This window comes from Microchirus variegatus (assembly GCF_963457635.1).
Source record: "Microchirus variegatus genome assembly, chromosome: 8".
NCBI classification, from domain to species: domain Eukaryota; kingdom Metazoa; phylum Chordata; class Actinopteri; order Pleuronectiformes; family Soleidae; genus Microchirus; species Microchirus variegatus.
In genome coordinates, this window is record NC_139809.1 from 30,520,365 (window position 1) to 30,547,326 (window position 26,962).

At 38.2% G+C, this 26,962-nt stretch overlaps 2 protein-coding genes across 2 annotated transcripts in view; both read right to left on the minus strand.

Moving 5' to 3' along the window:
• necab2 (N-terminal EF-hand calcium binding protein 2) overlaps positions 1-5,781 on the minus strand; it is a gene marked incomplete at both ends in the record, with an annotated part of 148,089 nt that extends 142,308 nt beyond the window's left edge. Inside the window, 2 exons of the mRNA XM_083894319.1 lie at positions 2,731-2,755; positions 5,350-5,781. Of these exons, the coding sequence (XP_083750445.1) occupies positions 2,731-2,755; positions 5,350-5,781 (457 nt within the window). The remainder of the gene's footprint in view (positions 1-2,730; positions 2,756-5,349) is intronic.
• A 3,623-nt stretch (positions 5,782-9,404) lies between these two features.
• The window catches only part of hydin (HYDIN axonemal central pair apparatus protein), a gene marked incomplete at both ends in the record, with an annotated part of 92,389 nt that continues 74,831 nt past the window's right edge, over positions 9,405-26,962 (minus strand). Inside the window, 21 exons of the mRNA XM_083894320.1 lie at positions 9,405-9,578; positions 10,665-10,817; positions 10,940-11,138; positions 12,196-12,365; positions 13,160-13,381; positions 13,472-13,679; positions 13,780-13,927; positions 14,923-15,088; positions 16,544-16,676; positions 17,818-18,018; positions 19,141-19,375; positions 19,614-19,660; positions 20,964-21,124; positions 21,339-21,566; positions 21,659-21,801; positions 22,434-22,673; positions 22,773-22,875; positions 22,965-23,160; positions 24,784-24,932; positions 25,028-25,260; positions 26,478-26,682. Coding sequence (XP_083750446.1) covers positions 9,405-9,578; positions 10,665-10,817; positions 10,940-11,138; positions 12,196-12,365; positions 13,160-13,381; positions 13,472-13,679; positions 13,780-13,927; positions 14,923-15,088; positions 16,544-16,676; positions 17,818-18,018; positions 19,141-19,375; positions 19,614-19,660; positions 20,964-21,124; positions 21,339-21,566; positions 21,659-21,801; positions 22,434-22,673; positions 22,773-22,875; positions 22,965-23,160; positions 24,784-24,932; positions 25,028-25,260; positions 26,478-26,682 — 3,714 coding nt within the window. The remainder of the gene's footprint in view (positions 9,579-10,664; positions 10,818-10,939; positions 11,139-12,195; positions 12,366-13,159; positions 13,382-13,471; positions 13,680-13,779; positions 13,928-14,922; positions 15,089-16,543; positions 16,677-17,817; positions 18,019-19,140; positions 19,376-19,613; positions 19,661-20,963; positions 21,125-21,338; positions 21,567-21,658; positions 21,802-22,433; positions 22,674-22,772; positions 22,876-22,964; positions 23,161-24,783; positions 24,933-25,027; positions 25,261-26,477; positions 26,683-26,962) is intronic.

Genomic DNA, 26,962 nt, shown 5'->3' on the forward strand with positions numbered 1-26,962 from the left:
CACGCCTCTCGACCTGTGCTGTGAAACCGCTACAGATGATCCAGAACTAGCTTAAAAGATGCACACGTCGCCCCTCTGTTAGCGTTAGCCCGGCCGCATCAAATTCAAATCACTGATGCTAGCTTACAAAGTGCTTCACGGGTCTGCTCACACCTACTTAAACGCTCTCCTAAAGGCGCACGTCACGACTACTATATATATCGCAAGATTTATGCTTAGAAATGTCTTTATTTTTGAAGGAAAAGCTCCTTTTTTTCCAATTTTCAATGAATATAACACATTTTGAGAAAAAAGCTAAAATTCTGAGGATTTTTTTTTCAGACAAAATGTTACATTTTAAGACAAAAAATGTTTAATTTTGAGACAAAGATTTGATTAAAAAAATTTAATTTTCAGATAAAATTTTAAATTCTGAAAAATGTCCTTACTTTTGAAGGAAAAGCACCTTTTTTCAATGAATACAACACATTTTGAGGGGAAAAAAACTACAATTTTGAGAAAAAAAATTGGATCAAATTTTTTTAGATTGAGAAACGCACTTTTGTTCTATGAATACAACACATTTTGAGAAAAAAATTGTTATGTTTAAGAAAAAACTTAACATTTTGAGAAATGCCCTTATTTTTGAATAAATCAATCTAACATTAAATGAATCAAATACACTCTATACATTGTTAATGTGGTAAACGACTATTGTTTTTAATGGAATATGTACATAGGTGTATAGAGGCCCATTTCCAGTGTTCTAATGGTACACTGTGTTTGCTAATGACGTTAGAAGACTATTGGATGATTAGAAAACCCTTGTGCAATGATGTTAGCACATCTGAAAAATCATTATTTCTAATCTTGTCATTGTCTTGACTTTATTTTCTATTCATTTTTCAACTATTTTGATTAATAAAAGTCTGACTTTTAATGGAAAACACAACAGAATTTGTATAGGCGAGCCCAAACTATTGAACGGTACAGTATTTTGTAAATGTAAAGCGATGAAATTAATGTACAGAGACAAAAGAGTGGAAGTTTGAGAAGAAGCAAAGGAGTAATCACCGCACGCACACACACACACACACACACACACACACACACACACACACACACACACACACACACACACACACACACACACACACACACACACACACACTGGCCATCTGGATGCTATGAAAGCAAAGCTTTTCCGGCTGTTTCCTCATTAGTCAAATTCTCTTTTTCTTTCTTTCTCATTTCTTTGTCAAAGACTCACAGTCGAGTGAAAGACGACCGCGGCGAAGAGAGGAAGAGGAAGAGGAAGAGGAAGAGGAAGAGGAAGAGGAAGAGGAAGAGGAAGAGGAAGAGGAAGAGGAAGGATCTGCACATGATGAGTGATCATCAGCCAGAGGACAGAAACAAACTTTGCCTTTGTCACAACTCTTTCATGTTCTAAACATTCTAAAAATACAGCAGCAGCAGCAGCAGCAGCAGCAGCTCCGGTGACTGACAGACAAACACAGACGGAGCTCATCAACAAAGACCACAGCAAAACACGGCCAACAGACACACAACACTTCATTTACTGCATCTTCGAGTGAAAATGGGTGGAAAAAGTCTCTCATACGATGACATTTTCTCACCTCGTACTGGGTATAAAAAAACGTCTGACAACAACTTGGACGAGAGCGTCCACTAGGGGGCGCTCTAAGGCAGCAGACGGAAGCTCTGCGCCCTCTCTAAAAGGTCATCAAATAAATGCTCTGTTCTGTTAAAAAGGCTATTACAGCATTTCCTTGTGTCGGTTTTTACGTAATTATTAGCGGTGGCCACTAGGTTAACGCATGACACCGTTTCCATGACGAAAAAAGACGCGCGTGACGTCATGTTTACGTGCCGTGACACCGGAGTCCAGGCGCCGTTTAGCAATTAGCTGTGTTTGCTCCTTTAGCACCGTGAGCCTACAGTCGAACCGGAGCGGTCTGTGTATTAAAGGAAAAGAGCAGCGCTAAAAAATAACGTTAGCGTACCTGTGTTACTGCGTATGTGCGCCTCTGTTTTTAAAGGTTAGCGTTACTTCAGAGACTCGTTTTAACAATCGGGGAGTCACGTAAACATGACGTCGCGCGCGGCTTTTTCTGGTCAGTCGTCACGGTAACGCATCATGCGTTAACGTGGACGTCGTCAACTGCCATTTTTCCAGAAGAAGAAATTATTAGCAATGTTAAAATAAGTGCGTTTAATAAACAGACCGCTCCAGTTCCACTGTAGGCACGCTAACGGCGCTAAACGAGCTAATGCAGCTAATGGGGCTAACTGGTAAAAGGTGCCTGGACTCTGATGTCGCGGTTGCCAGTGACGTCTGAGCGACAACGGCGGAGAAAACTAAAAAACCTAAAAGACCTCGGTATTTGAGTGTAGTAACCTTGTTTGGCCACATTCTTACATATGGCGCCTTTAAATTTGAACAATAAAGAAATAAATGCACAGGCGCCATTGGAATTTTTCCCGATAGCACAAACGGTTGCGTAACTACGGTGACGCTAAGTCGTCCAGGTGTGTATTTATTATTTAGGACCATTATTTGCCATGGAAATGTCCACAAAATCATCCACAGTTGTAACTTGGTCTTGTCGTGTTTTGTGCGTATGAATCTAAATAAACATGTTTATCACCGTGGTTACGTCGTATCTCTGTGGAACAACTGAAAACATGACGTGGAGTCAGGTTTTTAAGGATTTTAAGGATTTCACTCACCGTCTTTGTCGGCTCTTCTGAAAATCTGTGAACACAAGAGAGAGAGAGACGACAATCAGTGTCGGTGAAGAAACAATAACACAAACACAAACACTGACACTTACCCACAATGCAAATCTTTGCCTTAAACTTAACCAATTCCTCACAAATGACATAATAGGACGTGTGGTCCTGACAAGGTCTGTGTTTATGCCACACACATACAAACATACACATACAAACACACAAAAACACACACACACAGACACACAAACGCAAACACACATAGACAGAAATGCACACACACGCCAACACACAAACAAACGCACTGAAACAAAAACAGAGACACACACACAAACAAACACACAAACAAACACAAAGACACACAGACACAAAAACACTCACAAACGCACATACAAACACAGAGACACACACACACAAACACACACTAACACACACACATAAACACAAAGACACACACAAACATACACACACACACAAACACACACACACACAGACACACAAACGCATACACACAAATACGCACACACACACACAAACAAACACAAAGTCACACAGACAGACACACATATAAACACTCACACACACAGAAAAAAAACACACAAACACACAAAGACATGCACGCAAACACACAAACACAAAGACATGCACGCAAACACACACACACACAAACTCACGCACACAAACCAAACACACACATATATAAACACAAAGACACACAAACACACACACAAACATAAAGACACACAAACACACACACAAACACAAACTCACGCACACAAACACACACACATATAAACACAAAGACACACACAAACCCACGCACACAAACACACACACAAACATAAAGATACACACAAACACACATAAACACAAAGACACACACACAAACACACATAAACACAAAGACACACACACAAACTCACGCACACAAACACAATCACACAAAGACACGCACACAAACACACATAAACACAAAGACACACACACAAACTCACGCACACAAACACACACACATATAAACGCAAACACACACACAAAGGCACATAAACATAGACACACACACACACACAGCACCAGTTCATTTGAAGCTCGAGTGAAAACTTGTTTCAGTGTGAAATTGAGAAAGGCAGGCAGGTGTGTGTGTGTGTGTGTGTGTGTGTGTGTGTGTGTGTGTGTGTGTGTGTGTGTGTGTGTGTGTGTGAAGACTCAGAGACGACCCTGAACAGATAGAACTTTGTCTGTTTCTCTGTTTTAGTTCTTGAGAAGAAGAAGAAGTCACATGATCATGAAGTGAAGTCATGAGCGATGTTCTTCTGCACCCTGGGGTTCACTCCACTCAACAGTGTGTGTGTGTTCTTGTACTTGCAGCATACTGAGGACCAGTGAGGACAAAGTCAGGACATTTTTACAAAGTCAGGACATTTTGGCCGGTCCTCACTTTGTCTTCCTTAGGTTGTAAACATGCTACACTCAATTTGGTACAAAAACCAGTTTTTCATGCCCTGGTGGATTCACACACTTTTTTTTTTTTTTGCTCTGGGGCTCCACCTGCAGACACTTTATGGTACTGCACCCAGTAGTTCTTTAATGAAGTAGATATTTGTAATTGTGTTGATTTAGTGGAAGTGGAAACGCTGGTCGTCAGTATGCAGCAAGTACAAGAGTGTGTGTGTGTGTGTGTGTGTGTGTGTGTGTGTGTGTGTGTGTGTGTGTGTGTGTGTGTGTGTGTGTGTGTGTGTGTGTGTGTGTGTGTGTGTGTGTGCGTTGTAAGAGAAACAGAGAGTGAGAAGATACTGAAAGACAGAGGGGAGACGCTGCATGCATCTGCCTTATTAACAATTGATGCTCTTTGGGTGTGTGTGTGTGTGTGTGTGTGTGTGTGTGTGTGTGTGTGTGTGTGTGTGTGTGTGTGTGTGTGTGGACAGACGAGAGGAAGAAGATGAAAGTGCTTGAAAAGAGGAGAAAGAAAGGTGCTTAAAGGGTGAAGATGAAGGAGAAGACAGCAGCGTCTAATGAGGACACACACACACACACACACACACACACACACACACGCACACACGCACACACACACCTGATTCTAATCTAATCTGCAGACGCCTGATAACGACACACTCCTGTGAACCAGGTGTGCACCACAGTTTAACATCTCTGCACAATTGTTCTTTGAGGGAAACTCTATATCAATATCTCACCAACATGCAGTCCTAGTGATTTATTTACGACTCAAGGCGCCACAAGGGGGCGTCTGTGCATCCGTGCAGTCAAAAACAGTCAAAAAAAAGTGGTTGTTTTTATTCCCTTTACAGTTTCCTGTTACACGAGTTATATTTGTTACGTTTTCATAAGGTTTAGAGAAAACGAATGTTTACATTTTACTAAAAAATGTCTTTAAACGACGAATAAAGTGAGTTCGGATTAAAAATAAATAAATAAATAAACGAATGAATGCATAAATGAAGAGTTTTTAATGCACAACTGCGCAATTATATCGTGTATCGCAGTGATTGTGGAGAAGCTCGCGTCTGTGCGTAATTGCGCACTGCACTGGTCAGTCTGCACACACACACACACACACACACACACACACACACACACACTCACACACATACTCACATCCAGGATGACGGAGATGCCTCTGCGCGGCTCCGGCGCAAAGAACTGCTCCTGCGCCACGGCCACGTCCTCTTTACTGGAGGCGAACTCCCGGCTCGCGATGTTCTTGTTGTCGCTCATTTTGGTGACGATCCAGCGGACGAGCCCGTCGATTCCACCGGGCTGAGCGCCGCTGTTTCCGGTGTGCGCTGCCGTCGCGGACTCGCTCTCCTGACCGCACTCGGGGTTCGGCTGCAGCTCGCGGGTTTGGGGGTCCTGGTCCTGGTCCTGGTCCTGGGTCTGGTCCTGGTTCTGGTCCTGAGTCTGGGTCTGGTTCTGGTGCTGGTGCTGGTTCTGGGTCTGTGTCTGGTCCTGCGCGCGGAGTTTGGCTTGTTCTTTGTTGAGCAGTTTGTGGACTCCGTCCCTACAGTAACGCGCTGCCTGCTCACACATCCTTTAGCTGTGGAGCGATCATGCTGCGAGAGGGAGGGAGGGAGGAGAGAGAGAGGGAGGAGAGAGAGGAGAGAGAGAGAGAGGGAGGAGAGAGGAGGAGAGAGAGAGGGAGGAGGGAGAGAGGAGGAGAGAGGGAGGAGGAGAGAGAGAGAGAGAGAGAGAGAGGAGGGAGGAGAGAGAGAGGAGAGAGAGAGAGGGAGGAGAGAGGAGGAGAGAGAGAGGGAGGAGGGAGAGAGGAGGAGAGAGGGAGGAGGAGAGAGAGAGGGAGGAGGAGAGAGAGAGGGAGGAGAGAGAGGAGAGAGAGAGAGAGAGGGGGGGAGGAGAGAGGAGGAGGGAGAGAGGAGGAGAGAGAGAGGGAGGAGAGAGGAGGAGAGAGAGAGGGAGGAGAGAGAGGAGAGAGAGAGGGAGGAGGGAGAGGGAGGAGAGAGGGAGAGAGGAGGGAGGAGAGAGAGGAGAGCGAGAGAGAGGGAGGAGAGAGGAGGAGAGAGAGAGGGAGGAGAGGGAGAGAGGAGGGAGGAGAGAGAGGGAGGAGAGAGAGGGAGGAGAGAGGAGGAGAGAGAGAGGGAGGAGAGAGAGAGGGAGGAGAGAGGGAGGAGGAGGGAGGAGAGAGAGGAGAGTGGGAGGAGGAGGGAGGAGAGAGAGAGGGAGGAGAGAGGAGAGAGAGGGAGAGGGAGAGAGAGAGGAGAGAGAGAGGGAGGGAGAGAGGAGAGGGGAGGAGAGAGAGGGAGGAGGGATGAATGGAGAAAGGGAGAGAGAGAGGAGGGAGAGAGAGGGAGGAGGATGGAGAGAGAGAGAGAGGACCCCCCTCCCCCTCCCCCTCCCCCTCCTCTCTCCTTCACACCAACACTGATAATGAAGCTCATTGTGTTCAAATCAATGAAAAACAAATACACTTTTACTGTTAAAAACACACACTTTTACTGCACTTTAAAAGGACCGTGACCTCCTCTGACCCTGAAAATACACATTATGTGTACAAATACAATCATATCAGAGAAGAAGAAGAAGAGTTGTTGTACACACTTTCTTAATACTTTTACTTCTAACAACTTAAGTATATTTGACATCGGAAAATGACTCAAGTACAGTAAATGACGTTATACTTGAGGTACTTTTACTTTCTGGTGAAGATACTCGACTATTACTATCAATTATGAGATAAAAAGTCACAATCATGAGATAAAAAGTCACAATTATGAGATAGAAAATCGAAATTATGAGATTTAAAAAGTCGAAATTATAAGAAAAAAATTAAAATTATGATGTAAAAAGTCAAAATTATGAGATAGAAAGTCAAATTTAAAGGTGCATTATGTAATAAATCATAAAATCCTCCTAATATGTCACAGAGACTCAGGAATAATGTTCATATAACAAACTGAACTCACCAACAACAACAGTACAGACAAAATATTTGCATTAAAAATATATATTTTGCAGACTGCAAATCATGTTTATGTTTTGAAATCATGTGGCGCCACCTACCGCCGTCTACCAATCATTGCAGTCAGTAGAGTCTCCGCTGCCGAGCAACCACGGGTTGAACCAGTTACGTCAGAAAACCAAACCAAACAGACCTCTGTATTTTGAATTTGAATGTAGTAACTGTTTTTGGCCACATTCTTACATATGGCGTTTGTCCTTTAAAGTACAGTAAATGACATTTGACTTTAGGTACTTTTACTTTCTGGTAAAGATACTCAAGTATGCCTTTAAGGTACTTTATACAAGACTGGCTAAAATAATTATAACTGTTGTAATATATGTATAAATATACAAAAACACAGTTTTTTCTCTGCTCAAACAGTCAGATCATCACTGAGCTCTGATGATGATGATGATGACTCGTTTATTTCAGGTGAGAAAAACTCACACAGGTGTAAACACTTGAGTGTTTACTTCACAGAGTGTTTGTCTAATCTGTCAATGTGTGACCTGAATAACTGACTCAGCACATCACTAATGATAAAGTGTGATTGAGATTAAAAAGTCATAATTATGAGATAAAAGTCATTGGGATAAAAAGTTAAATTATGAGATAAAAAATCATAATTGTGATTAAAAAAATCTAAATGATGACATAAAAGTCAAGATTGGGAGATTAAAAATTCAAATGATGAGATAAAAATTCAAATTTAGAGATACAAATTCATAATTATGAGGTAAAAAGTCAAAATTATGAGATAAAGTTGAAATTATGAGATTAAAAAGTCATAATGATGAGGTAAAGAGTCATAATTATGAGATAGAAAATCGAAATTATGAGATAAAAAAATTCTAATTATGAGATTAAAAAGTAAAAATGATGAGATAGAAAGTCGAAATGATAAGAAAAAAATCTAAATTATGAGATAAAAAAAATTCAAGTTATGAGATTAAAAGTCACAGTTATGATAAAGTAATTGAGATTAAAAGTTAAATTATGAGATAAAGTCATAATTGAGATTTAAAAAATCAAAAATGATGACAAAAGTCAAGATTGGGAGATAAAAAGTAAAAATTATGAGGTAAAGAGTCATGATTATGAGATAGAAAATCAAAATTATGAGATTAAAAAATCAAATTATGAGATTAAAAAATCAAATTATCAGATTAAAAAGTCGAAAATGTGAGATCAAAAATCGAAATTATGATATAAAGTGGAAAGTATGAGATAAAAAGTCATAATGATGAGATAGAAAGTCAATATTAAAGAAAAAAGTTCAAATTATGAGATTAAAAAGTCATAATTGTGAGATTAAAAATCTAAATTATTTTCGGGATTAAACTTAAACTTCCTCCAAAATGTAAGAGACGAGAACATTTGTGATGTTAGATACATACAGATACATTCATGGAGATTATTAGACAGTGGATTAAATCTCCCTCTCTGGTGATTGTGATATTTCTCTGTGTGACTCAAATTCATTAAATATCTTTTGCTGGATCACTCAGAAGTGGTGAGAACCCCTGGACATGAGCGCCCTCGTGTGGACATGAGGGTGTAACGACTGTCAGTGCAGTGATCCACTACTCACTCACTGGTCTTCTAGCGCTGCCTGGTGCCAACCATCTGACGAAAACAGGGGGGGGGGGGGGGTCAAAGGTCGCTGCTCCACTAAATCCTGCTAATTCATCACAAAACTGAAGAAAACAATGTGTGAATATGTGTTGATTTTGGATTCACGTGGAGCCTGAATCTCCATCCAGGATCAAGAGGAGCCACTTCATCATCATCATCATCATCACCATCATCGTCCAGAACCTTCTGCAGAACTCCAGTTTATCACGTCAAATAAGAGCAGGAAGTGTTTGGGAGAAGACGGTGAAGAACCTCACATCTACGAGCAGGTTCTAGAAGGAAGTTTAGATCGATTGTGAAGAAGAAGAAGAATGGAACGCAAAAACACAGGAAATGGACAGCTTTGAACATTTGGAAGGTCCTGAAGGTCCTGAAGGTTCTGAAGGTTTTGAAGGTCCTGAAGGTCCTGAAGGTCCTGCTAAGACCTTCACCGGTGACAAAAACAGAAACACGTTCATCTGCAGAAGAACTTCATTTATTCGACAAAAAATAAGTTAACAAACATGTGGTGTATTGACGATGACGATGATGATGATGATGACGATGATGAGACTTCACAGGGTCACTGGCAGCAGCCGTGGACGGCCAGCAGAGGGTGGCAGAGGCCGGAGAACTCGGCCACCACCGTGGCCTCAAACACAGACACACAGTGACGAGGCCAGAACTGGACCTGGACGTTACAAGAACCTCCGTCGGCCTTCAGGTGGAGCTCTCCTCCAGGGTTCACTGTCAGGTCCTGAGGAGGAGGAGAGGTTACACACAAGTCCTCATGGAGACCAAAACCTGGTCCTAATCAGGCAGAACCTCCTTTCTGAGGAGCTGGACCAGTTTTAGACTAAGATTTGAAAGAAGTGTGGTTAGATTAAGGTTAGGGATTAACTGGATATAGTTATGGTACGAAAAAACACTTAATTTAAGATGTTCAAATGAAGGGAATTCATTTAAAAATCAAAGCGGTGTGGAAATTATGAGATTAAAGTCATAATTATGAGATTAAAAAAAATCGAAATTAGGACATAAAAGGTTGAAATTATGATATAAAAAGTCATAATTATGATATAAAAATTTTAAATGATGAGATAAAAAGTCATAATTGTGAGGAAAAAAGTCATAACTATGAGTTTTAAAAGTCATAATTATGAGATAAAAGTCAAAATTGTTAAATAAAAAGTCAAAATTATAAAATAAAGTCATAATTATGAGATTAGAAGTTGACATTATGAGATAAAAAATCGAAATTATGAGATTAAAAAGTCATAATTATGAGATAAAAGTCAAAATTATTAAATAAAAAGTCAAAATTATTTTAAAAAAAAGTCATAATTAGGAGATAAAAAGTCATAATAATGAGATTAGAAATTGAAATTATGAGATAAAAAAATCGAAATTATGAGATTAAAAAGTCACAATTATGAGATTAGAAATTGAAATTATGAGATAAAAAAGTCACAATTTTGATATGAAAAGAAATCAGAATTATGAGATAAAAGTCATAATTATGTAGGTAACATTTCGTCTGGTCCCCACAAATTTAAAGGGGACTTTTTCAGACTCAAGACCAGGTTTTAGGGTTCAGATTAGGGACTTTAGTACATTTCTCTGGCATAAACACTGGCCTTGTCAGGACCAGGAGTCCTCATGGAGACCAAAAACCTGGTCCTAATGAGACAGAAGCTCATTTCTGAGGAGCTGGTAATGGTTAAGGTTAGAAAACAACACTTCATTTCACCTTTGTGATGTCCAGAAAAAAAAATATACAAACCTCTAACTTTAAAGGGACCTTTTCCAGTTCTTAAGACCTGGTCTTAGGGTTCAGGTTTACCTTTGGATCCACTGGTGTGTTTGTGGTGACGCTCAGAGTGAAGGACACGTCTGAAACGCTGCGGTTGATCAGACGCACTTGTCTCTTCACCTTCTGACCCAGCGTCACAGATCCCAGCTTAATGCTCCTCTGCAGAGGGTTCTCCACTTCCAGCTGATCACACACACACACACACACACACACACACACACACACTTGACATCAGGGCGATAGCTTCTAAATGTGACGTTTCCATGTGCTTTTATTTTGTAATCAGTGTTTTTTTTCTCTCTCACCTTCAACTCGATGCCTTGACCTTCGACCTCCACCTGCTTGGTGGCGCTGCCGTTGAGGACAAACATCAGCTTCTTGTAGTAACCGCGCGTCTCCGCCGGACAGAAGTGCACGGGCATCTTCATCACGGCGCCCGGCGTCAGGACGTCCGGCTGGAAGCTGGTCTGAAGGCAGGAGGATTTATCAAACTGACACTGGACGCTGATGAAGAGGAGGAGCACCACATGAGGAGGGTTTGAAACTCACAAACACACAGACACACAGACACACAAACACACAAACACACAAACACACAAACTCACAAACACACAAACACACAAACACAGACACACAAACAGACACACAAACACAGACACACAAACACAAACTCACAAATACACAAACTCACAAATACACAAACACACAGACACACAAACACAGACACAAACACAGACACACAAACATAGACACACAAACACAGACACACAAACACAAACTCACAAATACACAAACACAGACACACAAACAGACACAAACACAGACACACAAACACAAACTCACAGACACACAAACACAGACACACAAACACAGAGACACACAAACACAAACACAGACACACAGACACACAAACACAAAAACAGACACAAACTCACAGACACACAAACACACAGACACACAAACACACAAACACAGACACACAAACAGACACAAACACACAAACACAGACACACAAACTCACAGACACAAACTCACAGACACAGAGACACAAACACAGACACAAAGACACAAGCACACAGGCACACAAACACACAAACACGGACACACAAAAATAGACACACAAACACAGACACACAAACACAAACTCACAAATACACAAACACAGACACACAAACACAGACACACAAACAGACACAAACACAGATACACAAACAGAGACACACAGACACACAAACACAAACTCACAGACACACAAACACAGACAGACAAACACAAACACAGACACAAATACAAAAATACACAAACACACAAACACAGACAAACTCACAGACACACAAACACACAAATACAGACTCACACACACACAAACACAGACACACAAACACACAAACACACAGACACACAAACACAGACACAGACACACAAACACACAAACACACAAACACACAGACACACAGACACACAAACACAGACACAAACTCACACAAACACAAACACAGACACAAACACAAACACACAAACACAGACACACAGACACACAAACACAGACACACAAACAAACCTGACGTCCAGTTGACCTTTGTTACAGATCACTAGTGTCTCAGACGGTGGTGTCATACCAGCTCGGTGCAGGAAACACTTGCCAAAGTTGTGTTTGGTGAAGGAAAACTCCAGGTTTGGAGCCTCAGCTTTGCCTTTAACAGCAAAGGTAAACGTGGGTCCGTGTTTAATCTGAGATGAGATTAAAGAAGAGGATAATTATGAGATAAAGTCATAATAATGAGCTAAAATGTGAAAATATGAGATAAAAAGTCTAAATTATGAGATAAAAAGTCTAAATTATGAGTTAAAAAGTCTAAATTATGGAATATCATTTAAAATTATGAGATAAAAAGTCTAAATTATGAGATAAAGTCATAATAATGAGCTAAAATGTCCTAATTATGAGATAAAATGTCGAAATTATTAGATAAATGTCGTAATTATGAGACAAAAAGTCAAAATAATGAGATAAAAAGATAAATGGTGATAATAATGAGATAACATTTGAAATTATGAGATAAAAAGTCGAAATTATGAGATAAAAAGTCGAAATTATGAGATAAAAAGTCGAAATTATGAGATAAAGTCGAAATTATAAGATAAAGAGTCATAATTATGAGATAAAGTCGAAATTATGAGATTAAAAAGTGAGAATTATGAGATGAGAAGTTGAAATTATGAGATAAAAAGTCACAATTATGAGAAAAAGTTGAAATTATGAGATAAAAAATCTAAATTATGAGATAAAAACATAATTCTAAGATGAAGTCATAATTATGAGATAAAAAGTCACAATTATGAGATAAAAAGTGATAGTTATAAGATAAAAAGTCAAAATTATGAGATAAAAAGTCAAAATTATGAGATAAAAAGTCATAATTATGAGATAAAAAACATTTCCGTCTCATAATTCAGACTTTTTCTACCTCTTTTTTCCCATATTTCATATCATATCTGTGACTGTGAGCGCTGTGTTGACCTACGTTGATACTCATGTGGACGCCGTGAAGGACACAGTTTCCTCTGGGGGAGAAGACGAGCGCCGCCTGCAGCTGATTCTCCACGTTGATGGAAGCGCTCTTTGGCTTCAGCTCCAGGTATCGCAGCATCTTGCTGGGCCCCGTGAGGTCAAAGTTCACGTCCACGCCCAGCCTCGCCACGTTGGTCACCAGGAAGTTCAAGGTGGACTGCTCGAGGACCGCCACCTGCAGGCGAAACGGAAGAAGACGCCACACGTTTTAGACCTGACGCGCGGGAGTCGCCGCGTTGACGACGTGCGGCGAAAGTGCGCTCACCACGCCAAAGTCCACGCTGTCCTGATGATAGGAGACGATCTCTCTGAGCTTCCCGTTTGGACTCTGGAGTTGAACCAACGCGTTGACGGGGAAACAGTCGGCTTTGATGGGCAGACTCAGAGGCTCCGACCGACGTTTCACGTTCACCACCAACCTGAAGCTAGCGTAGCCCTCGCGACTCGGCAGGAACAACACGGACAAGGGCAGCCTGCGCCAAAGAGTCGACGACGCCAATGAGTCGCTTGTGGTATTTACAGTATGTACAGTACATATATATATGTGTTTTTATATACTGCAGTGGTATTCACTTCTGTTGAGGAGCCACGGTGCCGCTCATGGGCTGCACGACGAGGCTGGACGTTACGTCGTCACAGAGAAGAGAGGACGGCATCACGGAGAACGAGAACGGCTCCTCCTCCACGTTCACCAGGAGAACCGACTGTTCCACTTGACGACCTAAACACACACACACACACAATATCTACATTTACACATTTATCAGGGCAAATGGATAATATCGTGAATTTTAAAAAATCATTAAAATTATTCCTTAAGAGGTTTGCAAATATTTTCAACGGATCCTTGTTCAGGGCGATGCAGACTATTATGATGGTAAATTCCAAGTCATTCCGAGAAACTTTTATTTTTTTTGAAGAAAGTCAGCTCACTGTCAAAGTGCATCAGAGCATGTGGATCATTTCCTGAATTTCAAAAATTCATTAAAATTATTCCTTAAGAGTTTTGCAAATATTTTCAACAGATCATTGTTCAGGGCGATGCCGACTATTATGATGGTAAATTTCAAGTCATTCCGAGATACTTTTTGTGTTTTTGAAGAAAGTCAGCTCACTGTCAAAGTGCATCAGAGCAGATGCACCATTCTGAATTTCAAAAATTCATTAAAATTTTTCCTTAAGAGGTTTACAAATAATTTCTACAGATCCTTGTTCAGGGCGATACCGACTTTTATGATGGTAAATTTAAAGTAATTCTGAGATACTTTTATTTTTTAGACTAAAGTCAGCTCACTGTCAAAGTGCATCAGAGCATGTGGATCATTTCCTGAATTTCAAAAATTCATTAAAATTATTCCTTAAGAGGTTTGCAAATATTTTCAACAGATCCTTGTTCAGGGCGATGCCGACTATTATGATGGTAAATTTCAAGTCATTCCAAGAAACTTTTTGTTTTTTTGAAGAAAGTCAGCTCACTGTCAAAGTGCATCAGAGCAGATGGATCATTTCCTGAATTTCAAAAATTCATAAAAATTATTCCGTAAGAGGTTTGCAAATATGTTCAACGCATCCTTGTTCAGGGCGATGCCGACTATTATGATGGTAAATTTCAAGTCATTCCTAGATACTTTCAGTATAGGTACCTTTTACCTATAAGTCTGAAATATTATTTATACACAAGGTTTAATGACATGAATACCTTCACTCGTCACTTACCAACGATCAGCTCCCCGAAGTCGAGGTGGGGTCTGTTGAGATAGACGATGGGCTCTCTGGTGTTCCCCACACACAGGAAGGGCATGGCCAGCGACAGATCGTCGACGACGAAGCTCCAGAACGACTCGACCACGTCCAGCTGCTCGACGGCGTACTCGAAACACATCTGTGTGCACATGCGGAGAGAGAGAGTGGTATTTACATTTACAGGGGGATGATGATCAGGATGAAACCAGGAAAAGAGAGACAGGAAACACCTAAGAATTTATAGTAAAAATGAGAGAGACAGAAGCTTTGTAAAATCACCTCGAAGCTGCTTTTTGTTGTATCGTTGGTGTCATGTACATGTGTGACCACCAGGGGTCTCAAACTCAAACGAGCTTTTTGAGAATTTCAAAATAAGAGTTCATTTACTTTATTCTTGTAAATGTACAACTTTATTCTCGTATATTAAGACCCTGTAAATGAAGACTTTAATCTCGTAAATTTACAACTATATTCTCATAAATGTACAACTTTATTCTTGTAAATTAAGACTTGAATCTCATAAATGTACAACTTTATTTGTGTAAATGTATGACTTTATTCTCATAAATTTACAGCTTTATTCTTGTAAATTTACAACTTTATTCTCGTAAATTAAGATCTCATAAATTAAGACTTTAATTTCGTACATTTACGACTTTATTCTTGTAAACTTATGACTTTATTTTCATAAATTTATGACTTTATTGTTGTAAATTAAGACCTTATTCTTGTAAATTAAGACTATTTTTGTAAATTAAGACCTTATTCTTGTAAATTGATGACTTTATTCTTGTAATTAATGACTTTATTCTCATACATTTACAGCTTTATTCTTGTAAATAAAGATCTCATAAATTAAGACTTTATTCTGTAAATTTACGACATTTTTCTTGTAAACTTATGACTTTATTCTCATTAATGTACGACTTTATTGTTGTAAATTAAGACTTTATTCTTGTAAATTAATTACTTTATTCTTGTAAATTTAGGACTTATTCTCATAAATGTATGACTTTATTGTTGTAAATTAATACCTTATTCTTGTAAATTACAACTTTATTCTTGTAAATTACGACTTTATTCTTGTAAATTAAGACATTATTCTTGTAAATAAAGACTTTATTCTTGTAAATTAAGACTTTATTCTTGTAAATTACGACTTTATTCTTGTAAATTAAAACTTTATTCTTGTAAATTAAGACTTTATTCTTGTAAATCGTTTCGATATGGACAACAACTGCTGAAAACATCTACATCTTCATTTTGTTGTTAATATGATTAAATATTGCATTATAATTTTCTTGTTTAAAATTTGGAGACAATGTCATTTTTTTGTGTGCAAAACAAATCAAATCAAAGGGGGAATGGAAGCAGGGAGAGATTAGATCAGATGAGCTGTGCTCTATAATAAGATTACGTTACAATGAGATTGGATTAAACAGAGGGACCAGTGCAGTTAGATACTGATTAGATTCATCGTGTTAAAGTGGGGACACGGCGCAGAGATGAAGAGATGAGTTGAGGTGAAAATGAGGACAGAAATGTTTTAACGAGCTCAGATGAATAAATCTGCGTCTCTAAGTCTTTATTTTACCTCCACTTTCTTCCCGGGCAGAATGGTTCCACACGGGGTGAGACAGCGAAACGGAACCAAACGGGTTTCTGTTTCTTCACACTTCCACTCGTACGGATACGGCTGACTGGTCGGGTTTAACACGGAGAAAGATCTGTGGAGTGAAGAAGAGACGGAGACGCACAAACACACAAACGCACAAACGCACAAACACACAAACAAACACTGAAGCTGAATGTGAAAATAAAAGCACCAGTGAAGTCAAATAAGTAACACACACTGTGTTTTAAACACAAGTTGTTTGATTTCTGTCAAACAAACACACACTTTACTTACTTTGAACTTTTAACTACTTAAAAACTTCAGTTTTGAAAGTTCCAGTGTGTAAAAATGAGATAAAACCTTACACCTGACAATAAGCATTTGTATGTTCATATCAGTAAGCGTACTTTTAACTATATTTTATACATTTTACCTGTAAAGTTTCTACCTTTACTTCAATTTTATAAATTCTACCTGTAAATTTATCTTAACCTCAATGTTATACATTTTACCTGTAAAGATTCTACCTTTACTTCAATTTTACACATTTCACCTGTAAAGTTTCTACTTTTACCTCAATTGTATACATTTTACCTGTTAAGTTTCTACTTTTACCTCAATTTTATACATTTTACCTGTAAAGTTTCTACTTTTACCTCAATTTTATAAATTTTACCTGTAAAGTTTCTACTTTACCTAAATGTTATACATTTTACCTGTAAAGTTTTTACATTAAAGTACATTTTACACATTTTACCTGTAAAGTTTCTACTTTTACCTCAATTTATACATTTTACCTGAAAAGTTTCTACTTTTACCTCAATTGTATACGTTTTACCTGTAAAGTTTCTACTTCTACCTGTAAAGTTTCTACTTTTACCTCAATTTATACATTTTACCTGTAAAGTTTCTACTTTTACCTCAATTTTATACATTTTACCTGTAAAGTTTTTACATTAAAGTACATTTTACACATTTTACCTGTAAAGTTTCTACTTTTACCTCAATTTATACATTTTACCTGAAAAGTTTCTACTTTTACCTCAATTGTATACGTTTTACCTGTAAAGTTTCTACTTCTACCTGTAAAGTTTCTACTTTTACCTCAATTTATACATTTTACCTGTAAAGTTTCTACTTTTACCTCAATTTTATAAATTTTACCTGTAAAGTTTCTACCTTAAAGTAAATTTTACCCATTTTACCTGTAAACTTTCTCCTTTTACCTCAATTTCCTACATTCTTTTCAGTACCTTTTGGTCGACACAGAAAGGCCAACAGCGTTGAACTCGATGACCCTGGTGTCGGGGTCAGGAAGTTCGCCGAACTCAAGGCTGCGTCGGTTCCCGCTGATGTAGTCCGAGTCCTCCAGGTCAAAGTGGAAGTAAGGAAGTAAACTGCTGCCTCGCACGGTGACAACGGGAGGCTTATCCCCCTTACGCAGGTTAGGAATACTGAGATTATAAAAAAACGTATATAAAGACGTAAATTTACAAATTTATTCTTGTAAATTTACAGCTTAATTCTCGTAAATTTACACCTTTATTTTTGTAAATGTACAACTTTAATCTTGTAAATTTACAGTGTTATTCTTGTAAGTTACGATTTTTCTTGTAATTTTACAACTTTATTCTCATAAATTTACACCTTTATTTTTGTAAAATTACAACTTTAAGCTCCTAAATTAACACCTTCATTTTTGTAAATTTAAAACTTTAATCTCATAGATTAAGACTTTGATCTTGTTAATTTACATTTTTATTCTTTAATAAATTTACAACTTTAGTCTTGTAAATTAAGACTTTAATCTTGTAAATTTCCAACTAATCTCATAAATGTACAACTTTAATCTAGTAAATTTACGTTATTCTTCTAAATTTACAACTTTATTCTCATAAATTTACAACTTTATTTTCATAAATTTACAATTTTATTCTTGTAAATTAAGACTTTAATCTTGTAAATGTACAACTTTATTTTCATAAATGTACGACTTTATTCTTATAAATTAAGACTTTATTTTCGTAAATTTAAGACCTCATTCTTGTAAATTAAGAGTTTAATCTTGTAAATTTCCAACTTAATTCTCATATATTTACGACTTTATTCTCGTAAATGTTTCGACTTTGAGCTCAATGTAACCCTAATACTTCGTGGCCGTTTATATTGACATCAGGAGCCAGTTCAGTATTTTACAGTAGCCCACAAAGGACAAACAGTGTATAAAACAGTAATGTTGATTAAAAAAATAGATAAAAGTAGGTAAAAATAAGGTAAAATTGACTAAATGAAAACTTTTCCCTGCTCCTTTTCCTTTGTGTTACTTCTATAATGTTTTTGTTTGTTTATATTTTCATTAATTTTGTCTCTTCCTGTTTATTTGAACCCTAACACAGAGTGAAAACAACAACAGTGCTAGTGTGAAATGACTTTGGTTGGATTTATTCATGAGCGAACAGCACAGTTTGACCCGTGGCTTCTCTCAGGTTCACTCGGCTCGATTGGAAACGCTTTCGCAGCTCGACTCATGAATAAATCAATCTGGGTTTGTTTAATCCTGACTTTCGTATATTCACCTGCAGAGCAGCCTGCCGGTAAAGTGGGCCACCTCCAGAGGAGAGAAGTGAACCCTGAACCTCTGCGTGGATCCAGGCGGGATGGCCCCGATCTCGGGCTCCACGCTGAACGGCGGCTCCTCGGGTTTCTCCAGCAGAGACGACGGCGGCGGACTCAGCGCGGCGCTGGCAGACGCCGCCAACACCGAGGTGGTTTCTGACGCGCCGCTGCCCTCTGGTGACACGGGCGTCTCCTCTGGAACAGACGGCACAAACACGCGTTTTTCAGATCTGAGACATCTACTGTCGGTTAGTGGGAAAACAGCCTTACACCATCAGAAAAATGGTGAGAAACCATAGTTCTGCTTTAAATGAATAATAGGAGGTTTTATTTAACTGGTTAACCCATAACTTACTAACAAACTAACTATATAAGTATGTATATGTATATGTATATGTATATGTATATGTATATGTAAGTATTCTTGTTCTACCTTCTGGCTCGCTGATCATGACGCTGTTGTTTGGATCCATGCGGATTCTCCAGAGGAATTCCACTTTGACATTACCGGGATTAACAATCTGTAGTCTGCACGCACACACACACACACACACACACACACACACACACACACACACACACACACACACACACACACACACACACACACACACACACACACACACACACACACACACACACACACACACACACACACACACACACACACACACAGGGAGTGGAAATTTAAATCAGTTGTATCCCGTTTAGTTTAAACCCTTACCCATAAAGTTTCTACCTTTGAGTCAATTTTATACATTTTACCTGTAAAGTTTCTAATTTTATCTCAATTTTACAAATTTTACCTGTAAAGTTTCTACTTTTAAGTCAATTTTACACATTTTACATGTAAAGTTTCTACCTTTGAGTAAATTGTATACATTTTACCTGTAAAGTTTCTACTTTTAAGTAAATTTTACACATTTTACCGGTAAAGTTTCTACTTTTAAGTAAATTTTATACATTTTACCTGTAAAGTTTCTACTTTTAAGTAAATTTTTCACATTTTATCTGTAAAGTTTCTACTTTTAAGTAAATTGTACACGTTACATGTAAAGTTTCTACTTTTAAGTCAACTTTACACATTTTACCTGTAAAGTTTCTACTTTTAAGTCAATTTTATAAATTTTACCTATAGTTTTTACCTTTATCTCAAATGTATACATTTTACCTGTAAAGTTTCTACTTTTAAGACAATTTTACACATTTTACCTGTAAAGTTTCTATTTTTAAGTAAATTTTACACATTTTTCCTGTACAGTTTCTATTTTTAAGTAAATTTTACACATTTTACCTGTAAAGTTTCTACCTTTGAGTCAATTTTATACATTTTACCTGTAAAGTTTGTACTTTTAATTCGAATTGAACTATAAAGTTTCTACTTTTAAGTCAATTTTATACATTTTACCTGTAAAGTTTCTACTTTTAAGTCAATTTTATACATTTTACCTATAGTTTTTACCTTTATCTCAAATGTATACATTTTACCTGTGAAGTTACTACTTTTAAGTCAATTTTACACATTTTACCTGTAAAGTTTCTACCTTTGAGTCAATTTTATACATTTTACCTGTAAAGTTTCTACTTTTAATTCAAATTGAACTATAAAGTTTCTACTTTTAAGTCAATTTTATACATTTTACATATAGTTTTTACCTTTATCTCAAATGTATAAATTTTACCTGTAAAGTTTCTACTTTTAAGTAAATTTTACACATATTACCTATAAGGTCTGTACCTTTGAGTCAGTTACTAGTGTTTAAAGAGTAAATGTGTAACGTACGTGATGACTCTGCTCTGGTAAAGCAGCGTCTCTTTGAAGGCGACGCTGTCCTTGTTGCAGGTGAACTTAGCGTAGTCGCAGGCGATTTTGATCCTGAGCTCCAGCTCTCGCTCTGATCCGTGAAGCGTTGAGCAGCCGGGTTCTGGTTCTGTCTTTGTCACCTGCAGAGACACAAACATGACTTTAATGACTGTGACCACGTATCACTGTTTAACTGTCTCTGTCTAAAGAGAGGAGCATTTTATGTGTTTAGGGAAAAATATAATTATCTTTATCTCAATTTTACCGATGAGGTTTCTACCTTTAGCTCAATTGTATACATTTTACCTATAAAATTGACAAGAATGGACGCAGATTTGTAGTTTGGATCCTCACCTTCTTCCTGTCGCTTTGCGGCGACTGCCTTCCTGACGTGGGCTCGTCTTCGCTCATCCACTGCACCGCCTTCGTCAGGTCGTCCCAGTCGGGCACCTGGTCAATGGGCTGCTGGAACACCAGCTGGTGGAGCTTGCATATCATTGCGCGGTTGTTCAGCGTCACCGGCTGACCTGAGCTGAAGGTGACGGTCACCTCCTTAGAACAGCCGGCGTGGAGGTGTCCCACCTGTCGCCGTGTGATTATAACAGATATTATATTCATGTTTTATGTCTTTAAAGCATGACTTCAAACTAAATATACACATTCACGTGCTGCACCTGAGGGGAGAAGATGATGTGGTGTGCAGGGGAAGGCCACTCAAACCTCATGGCCTGGTTGCTGCTGTGGTTGGTCATGGTGAACCTCTCCTCGTAACGAAAGTCCACGTGGAGGTCGCCAAAGTTCAGCACCTCGTAGCTGCCTGTGTGAGAGAGAGAGGCGGATTAATGAACACACTCTAAAAAAATGTTTTCAAAAAATGAATAATTTTTTTTCAAATATTAAAAAAAAGTTCACTTTTTTTTTCTTCAAAATATTTTGTTTTCAAAAAGTTTTTTCCAAGAGTTGTTTTTTTCAAAAAAAAGTTATTTTTTTTCAAAAAAAAGTTATTTTTTTTCAAAAAAAAGTTACAATTTTTTCTTTAAAAAAAGTTACAATTTTTTTTTTAAAAAGTTACTAGTTTTTTTTTAAAAAAAGTTACTAGTTTTTTTTGAAAAAAGTTACTAGTTTTTTTTGAAAAAAGTTACTAGTTTTTTTCAAAAAAAGTTAGTTTTATTTCAAAAAGGTTAGTTTTCTTCAAAACAAAATTCCTGCCCAAAAAATTTATTTTAATTTTTTCCCCAAAAAGAGGGTTTTTTTTCCAGAAAATCTTCTGAGTTTTTCAAAAAAGTTTTTATTCCCAAAAAAGTAAGGTTTTTTTTTCCATAGTTTTTTTCCCCAAAAAACATATTTTAATAATAAAATAGTAAAAAAAAAATTTGCAAATTTGACAAAAAATCATTAAGAATTTTTTTTCCAAAATGTGACAAAGAAATCTATAAGAAATTCTCTCACCTTTCTCGTAATCTTCCTGATCCATCTCCTGCAAACACCTGGCGATGTTGTCCAGGGAGATCATCTCCGGGTGCGCCTCCCCGGTCACTTTGATGATGGTCCTGTTCTGCTTGTTGTCCTCCACCTGCAGCGTCATCTTGGCCTTGACGCTCAGAGGTTCGCTGGAGCAGAAGCTGACCTCAAACTCCACCTGCTCGTTCACGTTCAGCATCAGCGTGGCTCGGCGCACCGCCTGATTGTCTGTGGAGGAATACATTCACATTATTTCAATCATGAAAAAAGCTTCAAAACGACTCGTCGATTATGACGATTAATTCAGTAATCTACACAAAGCGTCACCTGAGTCGTCGTCGCCCTCCAGTTCAGTGTAGGTGGAGCTGCAGTCTGTAGAAGTTGCTTGGAGGGTGAAAACACCGTGTTTGTCCTGCAGGTCAATCTGGAGCTGCAAACCAAACACAAACACGGTTTTGTCGTCCACACGCGCTTCCCACCAGAGTTAAAAACCAAATAAAAACGATGTAGATGTTTCACCTCGGCCGGATATTTGCCGTTGTTCAGCAGCACCAGAGGCAGACGGCGCCTCTCTCCCAGTAAGACGCGTCTGAACGGCAGCAGCAGAATTCCTCTGCTGTTCATCAGAGACGGACGAACCACGCACACACTGGGCAGGTTACCCTCGCCCATCAGGTCAAACTCCAGAACTTTGTTCTTAACCAGAGGCGTCGCTCTGCATCCAGCAGGCGGGGGGGGGGGGGCAAAAGTCAAAGATCAAACAGGAATCAAACAGAAATCAAACAGAAATAAACTACCGTTAAAAGTTTTGTTCTGATTTAAAAGTCAGAATTTTGAGAATAAAGTCAGAATTCTGAATTCAAAGTCAGAAATCCTGAGAATAGAGTCAGAATTCTGAGAATAAAGTCACAATTCTCAGTTTAAAGTCACAATTCTCAGTTTAAAGTCTGAGAATAGTCTGAATTATTAGAATAGTGAGAATTATGAGTTTTAAATTTAAAAATTCTGAGTTTTAAAGTCAAAGATTCTGAGTTTAAAGTCAGAATTCTAAGTTTAGTCAGACATCCTGAGAATAAAGTCAACATTATGACTTTAAAATTTAAAAAATTCTGAGTTTTAAAGTCAAAGATTCTGAGTTTGGTCAGAAATCCTGAGTTTAAAGTCAGAAATCCTGAGAATAGTCAGAATTCTGAGAATAAAGTCACAATTCTCAGTTTAAAGTCACAATTCTCAGTTTAAAGTCTGAGAATTGTCAGAATTATTAGAATAAAGTCAGAATTATGAGTTTTAAATTTAAAAATTCTGAGTTTGCTAAAGTCAAAGATTCTGAGTTTAAAGTCAGAATTCTAAGTTTAGTCAGACATCCTGAGAATAAAGTCAACATTATGACTTTAAAATTTAAAAAATTCTGAGTTTTAAAGTCAAAGATTCTGAGTTTGGTCAGAAATCCTGAGTTTAAAGTCAGAAATCCTGAGAATAGTCAGAATTCTGAGAATAAAGTCACAATTCTCAGTTTAAAGTCACAATTCTCAGTTTAAAGTCTGAGAATTGTCAGAATTATTAGAATAAAGTCAGAATTATGAGTTTTAAATTTAAAAATTCTGAGTTTGCTAAAGTCAAAGATTCTGAGTTTAAAGTCAGAATTCTAAGTTTAGTCAGACATCCTGAGAATAAAGTCAAAATTATGACTTGAAAATTTAAAAAATTCTGAGTTTTAAAGTCAAAGATTCTGAGTTTGGTCAGAAATCCTGAGTTTAAAGTCAGAAATCCTGAGAATAAAGTCAGAATTCTGAGAATAAAGTCACAATTCTCAGTTTAAAGTCACAATTCTCAGTTTAAAGTCTGAGAATTGTCAGAATTATTAGAATAAAGTCAGAATTATGAGTTTTAAATTTAAAAATTCTGAGTTTGCTTAAGTCAAAGATTCTGAGTTTAAAGTCAGAATTCTAAGTTTAGTCAGACATCCTGAGAATAAAGTCAAAATTATGACTTTAAAATTTAAAAAATTCTGAGTTTTAAAGTCAAAGATTCTGAGTTTGGTCAGAAATCCTGAGTTTAAAGTCAGAATTCTGAGCTTAATGTCAGAACTCAAATATTTTCTTCCTGTGTGGCCCTAATCCTCTTCCGTACATATTCCGTTAAAAAACAGACGTTTGCAGCTTGAATAGTGGTTTAGAATGTTATATTCATTGTTAGAAAAGTGCTTTTCCTTCAAAAATAAGGACATTTTAAGTGACCACAGTAGTGTGTAGACACAGTTGTATAGACACAGTTGTGTAGACACAGTTGTGTAGACACAGTAGTGTGTAGACACAGTTGTGTAGACACAGTTGTGTACCTGCTGGCTCCCTCCATGGCCACCTCAAACAGAGAGCTGTAGAGCTGTGTGCAGCGCGGCGTGAACGTGACCACCACAAACGTGTGAGACTTGCTGGGAAGAGTCAGCTGCGTCGCCGACAAATCAAAGACTTCCACGTTACGCGATGCCTGTAATTAAAAAAAATTTTTTTTTTTAAACACAGTCAGCGACAGCTGTGCCGTCACGCCTCCGTCGTCACGTGACTCGTCAGGTGTGTGTTTACCTTGCAGCTGCCCAGTTTGAGGCACATGAAGAGCACGCAGGGCACTTTGCTGTTGTTGGTGAGCTTGATGCGAGCCTGGCCGGTGTGTCCCACCAGGACCTTGTTGAAGATCAACTTGTTCTCGTCCAGGACGTAAATGCACTCGGCGTCGCTGAACTCCTCCGAGGAGAGCTGGTCGCTGGTGTGGCACAGGTGATGCTCCTCGAAGACGGAGGCCACGTCCAACAGGATGCCTTCAGAGGAGTCAGAAGAAGAAAAGTGAACTTGGGGTGTTCGTCGAATCACTTTGACTTATTAAGGCTGAAGATACTTCAGATAATTTGACTCGTTTCAAGGTATTTTTTTTTCTTAGTTCAAGAAAACGTAACAAGTGCCATTTTCTTACAACAAGAAACAAGTAATTTCCCCCTAATAGTGGTTGTATTTTCTTGTTTTTTTAGAATAACGTCAGAATTCTGAGTTCTAAGTTAAAAGTCTGAGTTTTAAAGTCAGACTTCTCCGTTTAAAAACAGAATTATAAATTTAAAGTCAGAATTCGGCAAATAAAGTCAGAAATTCTGAGTTTTAAAGTCAAAGATTCCAGGTTTAAAGTCAGAATTCTGAGTTTTAAAGTCAGAATTCTGAGTTTAAAGTAAGAATTCTGAGTTTAAAGTAAAAATTCTGAGAATAAAGTCAGAATTCTCAGTTTAAAAACAGAATTCTAAGTTTAAAGTCAGAATTCTGAGAATAAAGTCAGAAATTCTGAGTTTTAAACTCAAAGATTCCTAGTTTAAAGTCAGAATTCTGACTTTTTAAAGTTTTAAAGTTTAAAGTCAGAATTCTGAGTTTAAAGTGAAAAAAATTCTGAGAATAAAGTCAGAATTCTCAGTTTGAAATCAGAATTCTCAGTTTAAAGTCTACAGTAGAGCCAAAGCGTGCTTCTTTTAGCAATATATTTAACGATATCTTTCGCGTTCGTTATCCAAACTACGTGAAACTTGGCTCTGAGCTTACTCGTGATCATAGCAAGACATCGGTGAAGTTTGAAATGAATCGGACAATCGGTTTGAGAGATATGCGAATAACAGAGAGACGTTCCTGGAATTTATAGATAGATCTATGCTAGAAAATAGTGGCTGAGAACATGTGGGAAAAACTGGGTTTAAAAAAATATGGCTTAAACACACATAAAATATCCTGATATATATTTTATATTTAGGATATATATCGTCAAACACTGTTATGATATAAAAACCTGCAGCGAACTTTACCACGCGTGATTAATTGCACCAGTTCCTGCATTTTGTCCTCCGTGTAAAACCTCAAAGAAATGCCAGTTTGTTTAAAATTCCTTAAAGTTGAGATGTCCACAGACTTTGGTCCACACTAAAGTGTGTTACTTGATTTAAAAACCTCACTTTCTGTCAGTAACAAGGTGTCCGAGGTCTTCGGAAGACACAGGGAATCTTACTCGGCTTGCAGACTTCAGCCAGCAGCTTGTACGGTATGCCTTCGGGGTGGTCTGCCGGATCGCGGCCGGTGATGTTGATGAGCAAACCCTGGCTCCAGCTGCCCAGCTGGTCAGCGGCGCAGTCCACGATCACCATCTGATGACAGCCGAACTTTAGGTTCCCAGTGCAGGGAGTGACCGAGAAGATGCCCATGGCGAGGCGACTCTGGAGGAGGAGCATGGAAGAGGAGCATGAAAGAGGGAGCGAGGTGCATGAGAACATTGGAGAAAACACTTTAAAAAAAACCAGGAAGTCCAGGAAGCCCGTCTAGTAACGCAGCTAGTAGCACTTCAACACAAGGGATGCAAGCAGAGCGAGCAGCAAGATGCTAAGCAACAAGACTGAGCCTAAAAAGCCCCAGAATCCCTCTCAAAAACGTCTCCACTGCAGTATTAAAATGAGTCTCTAAAGTAACGCTACACTTTGAAAACAGAGGCACACATAC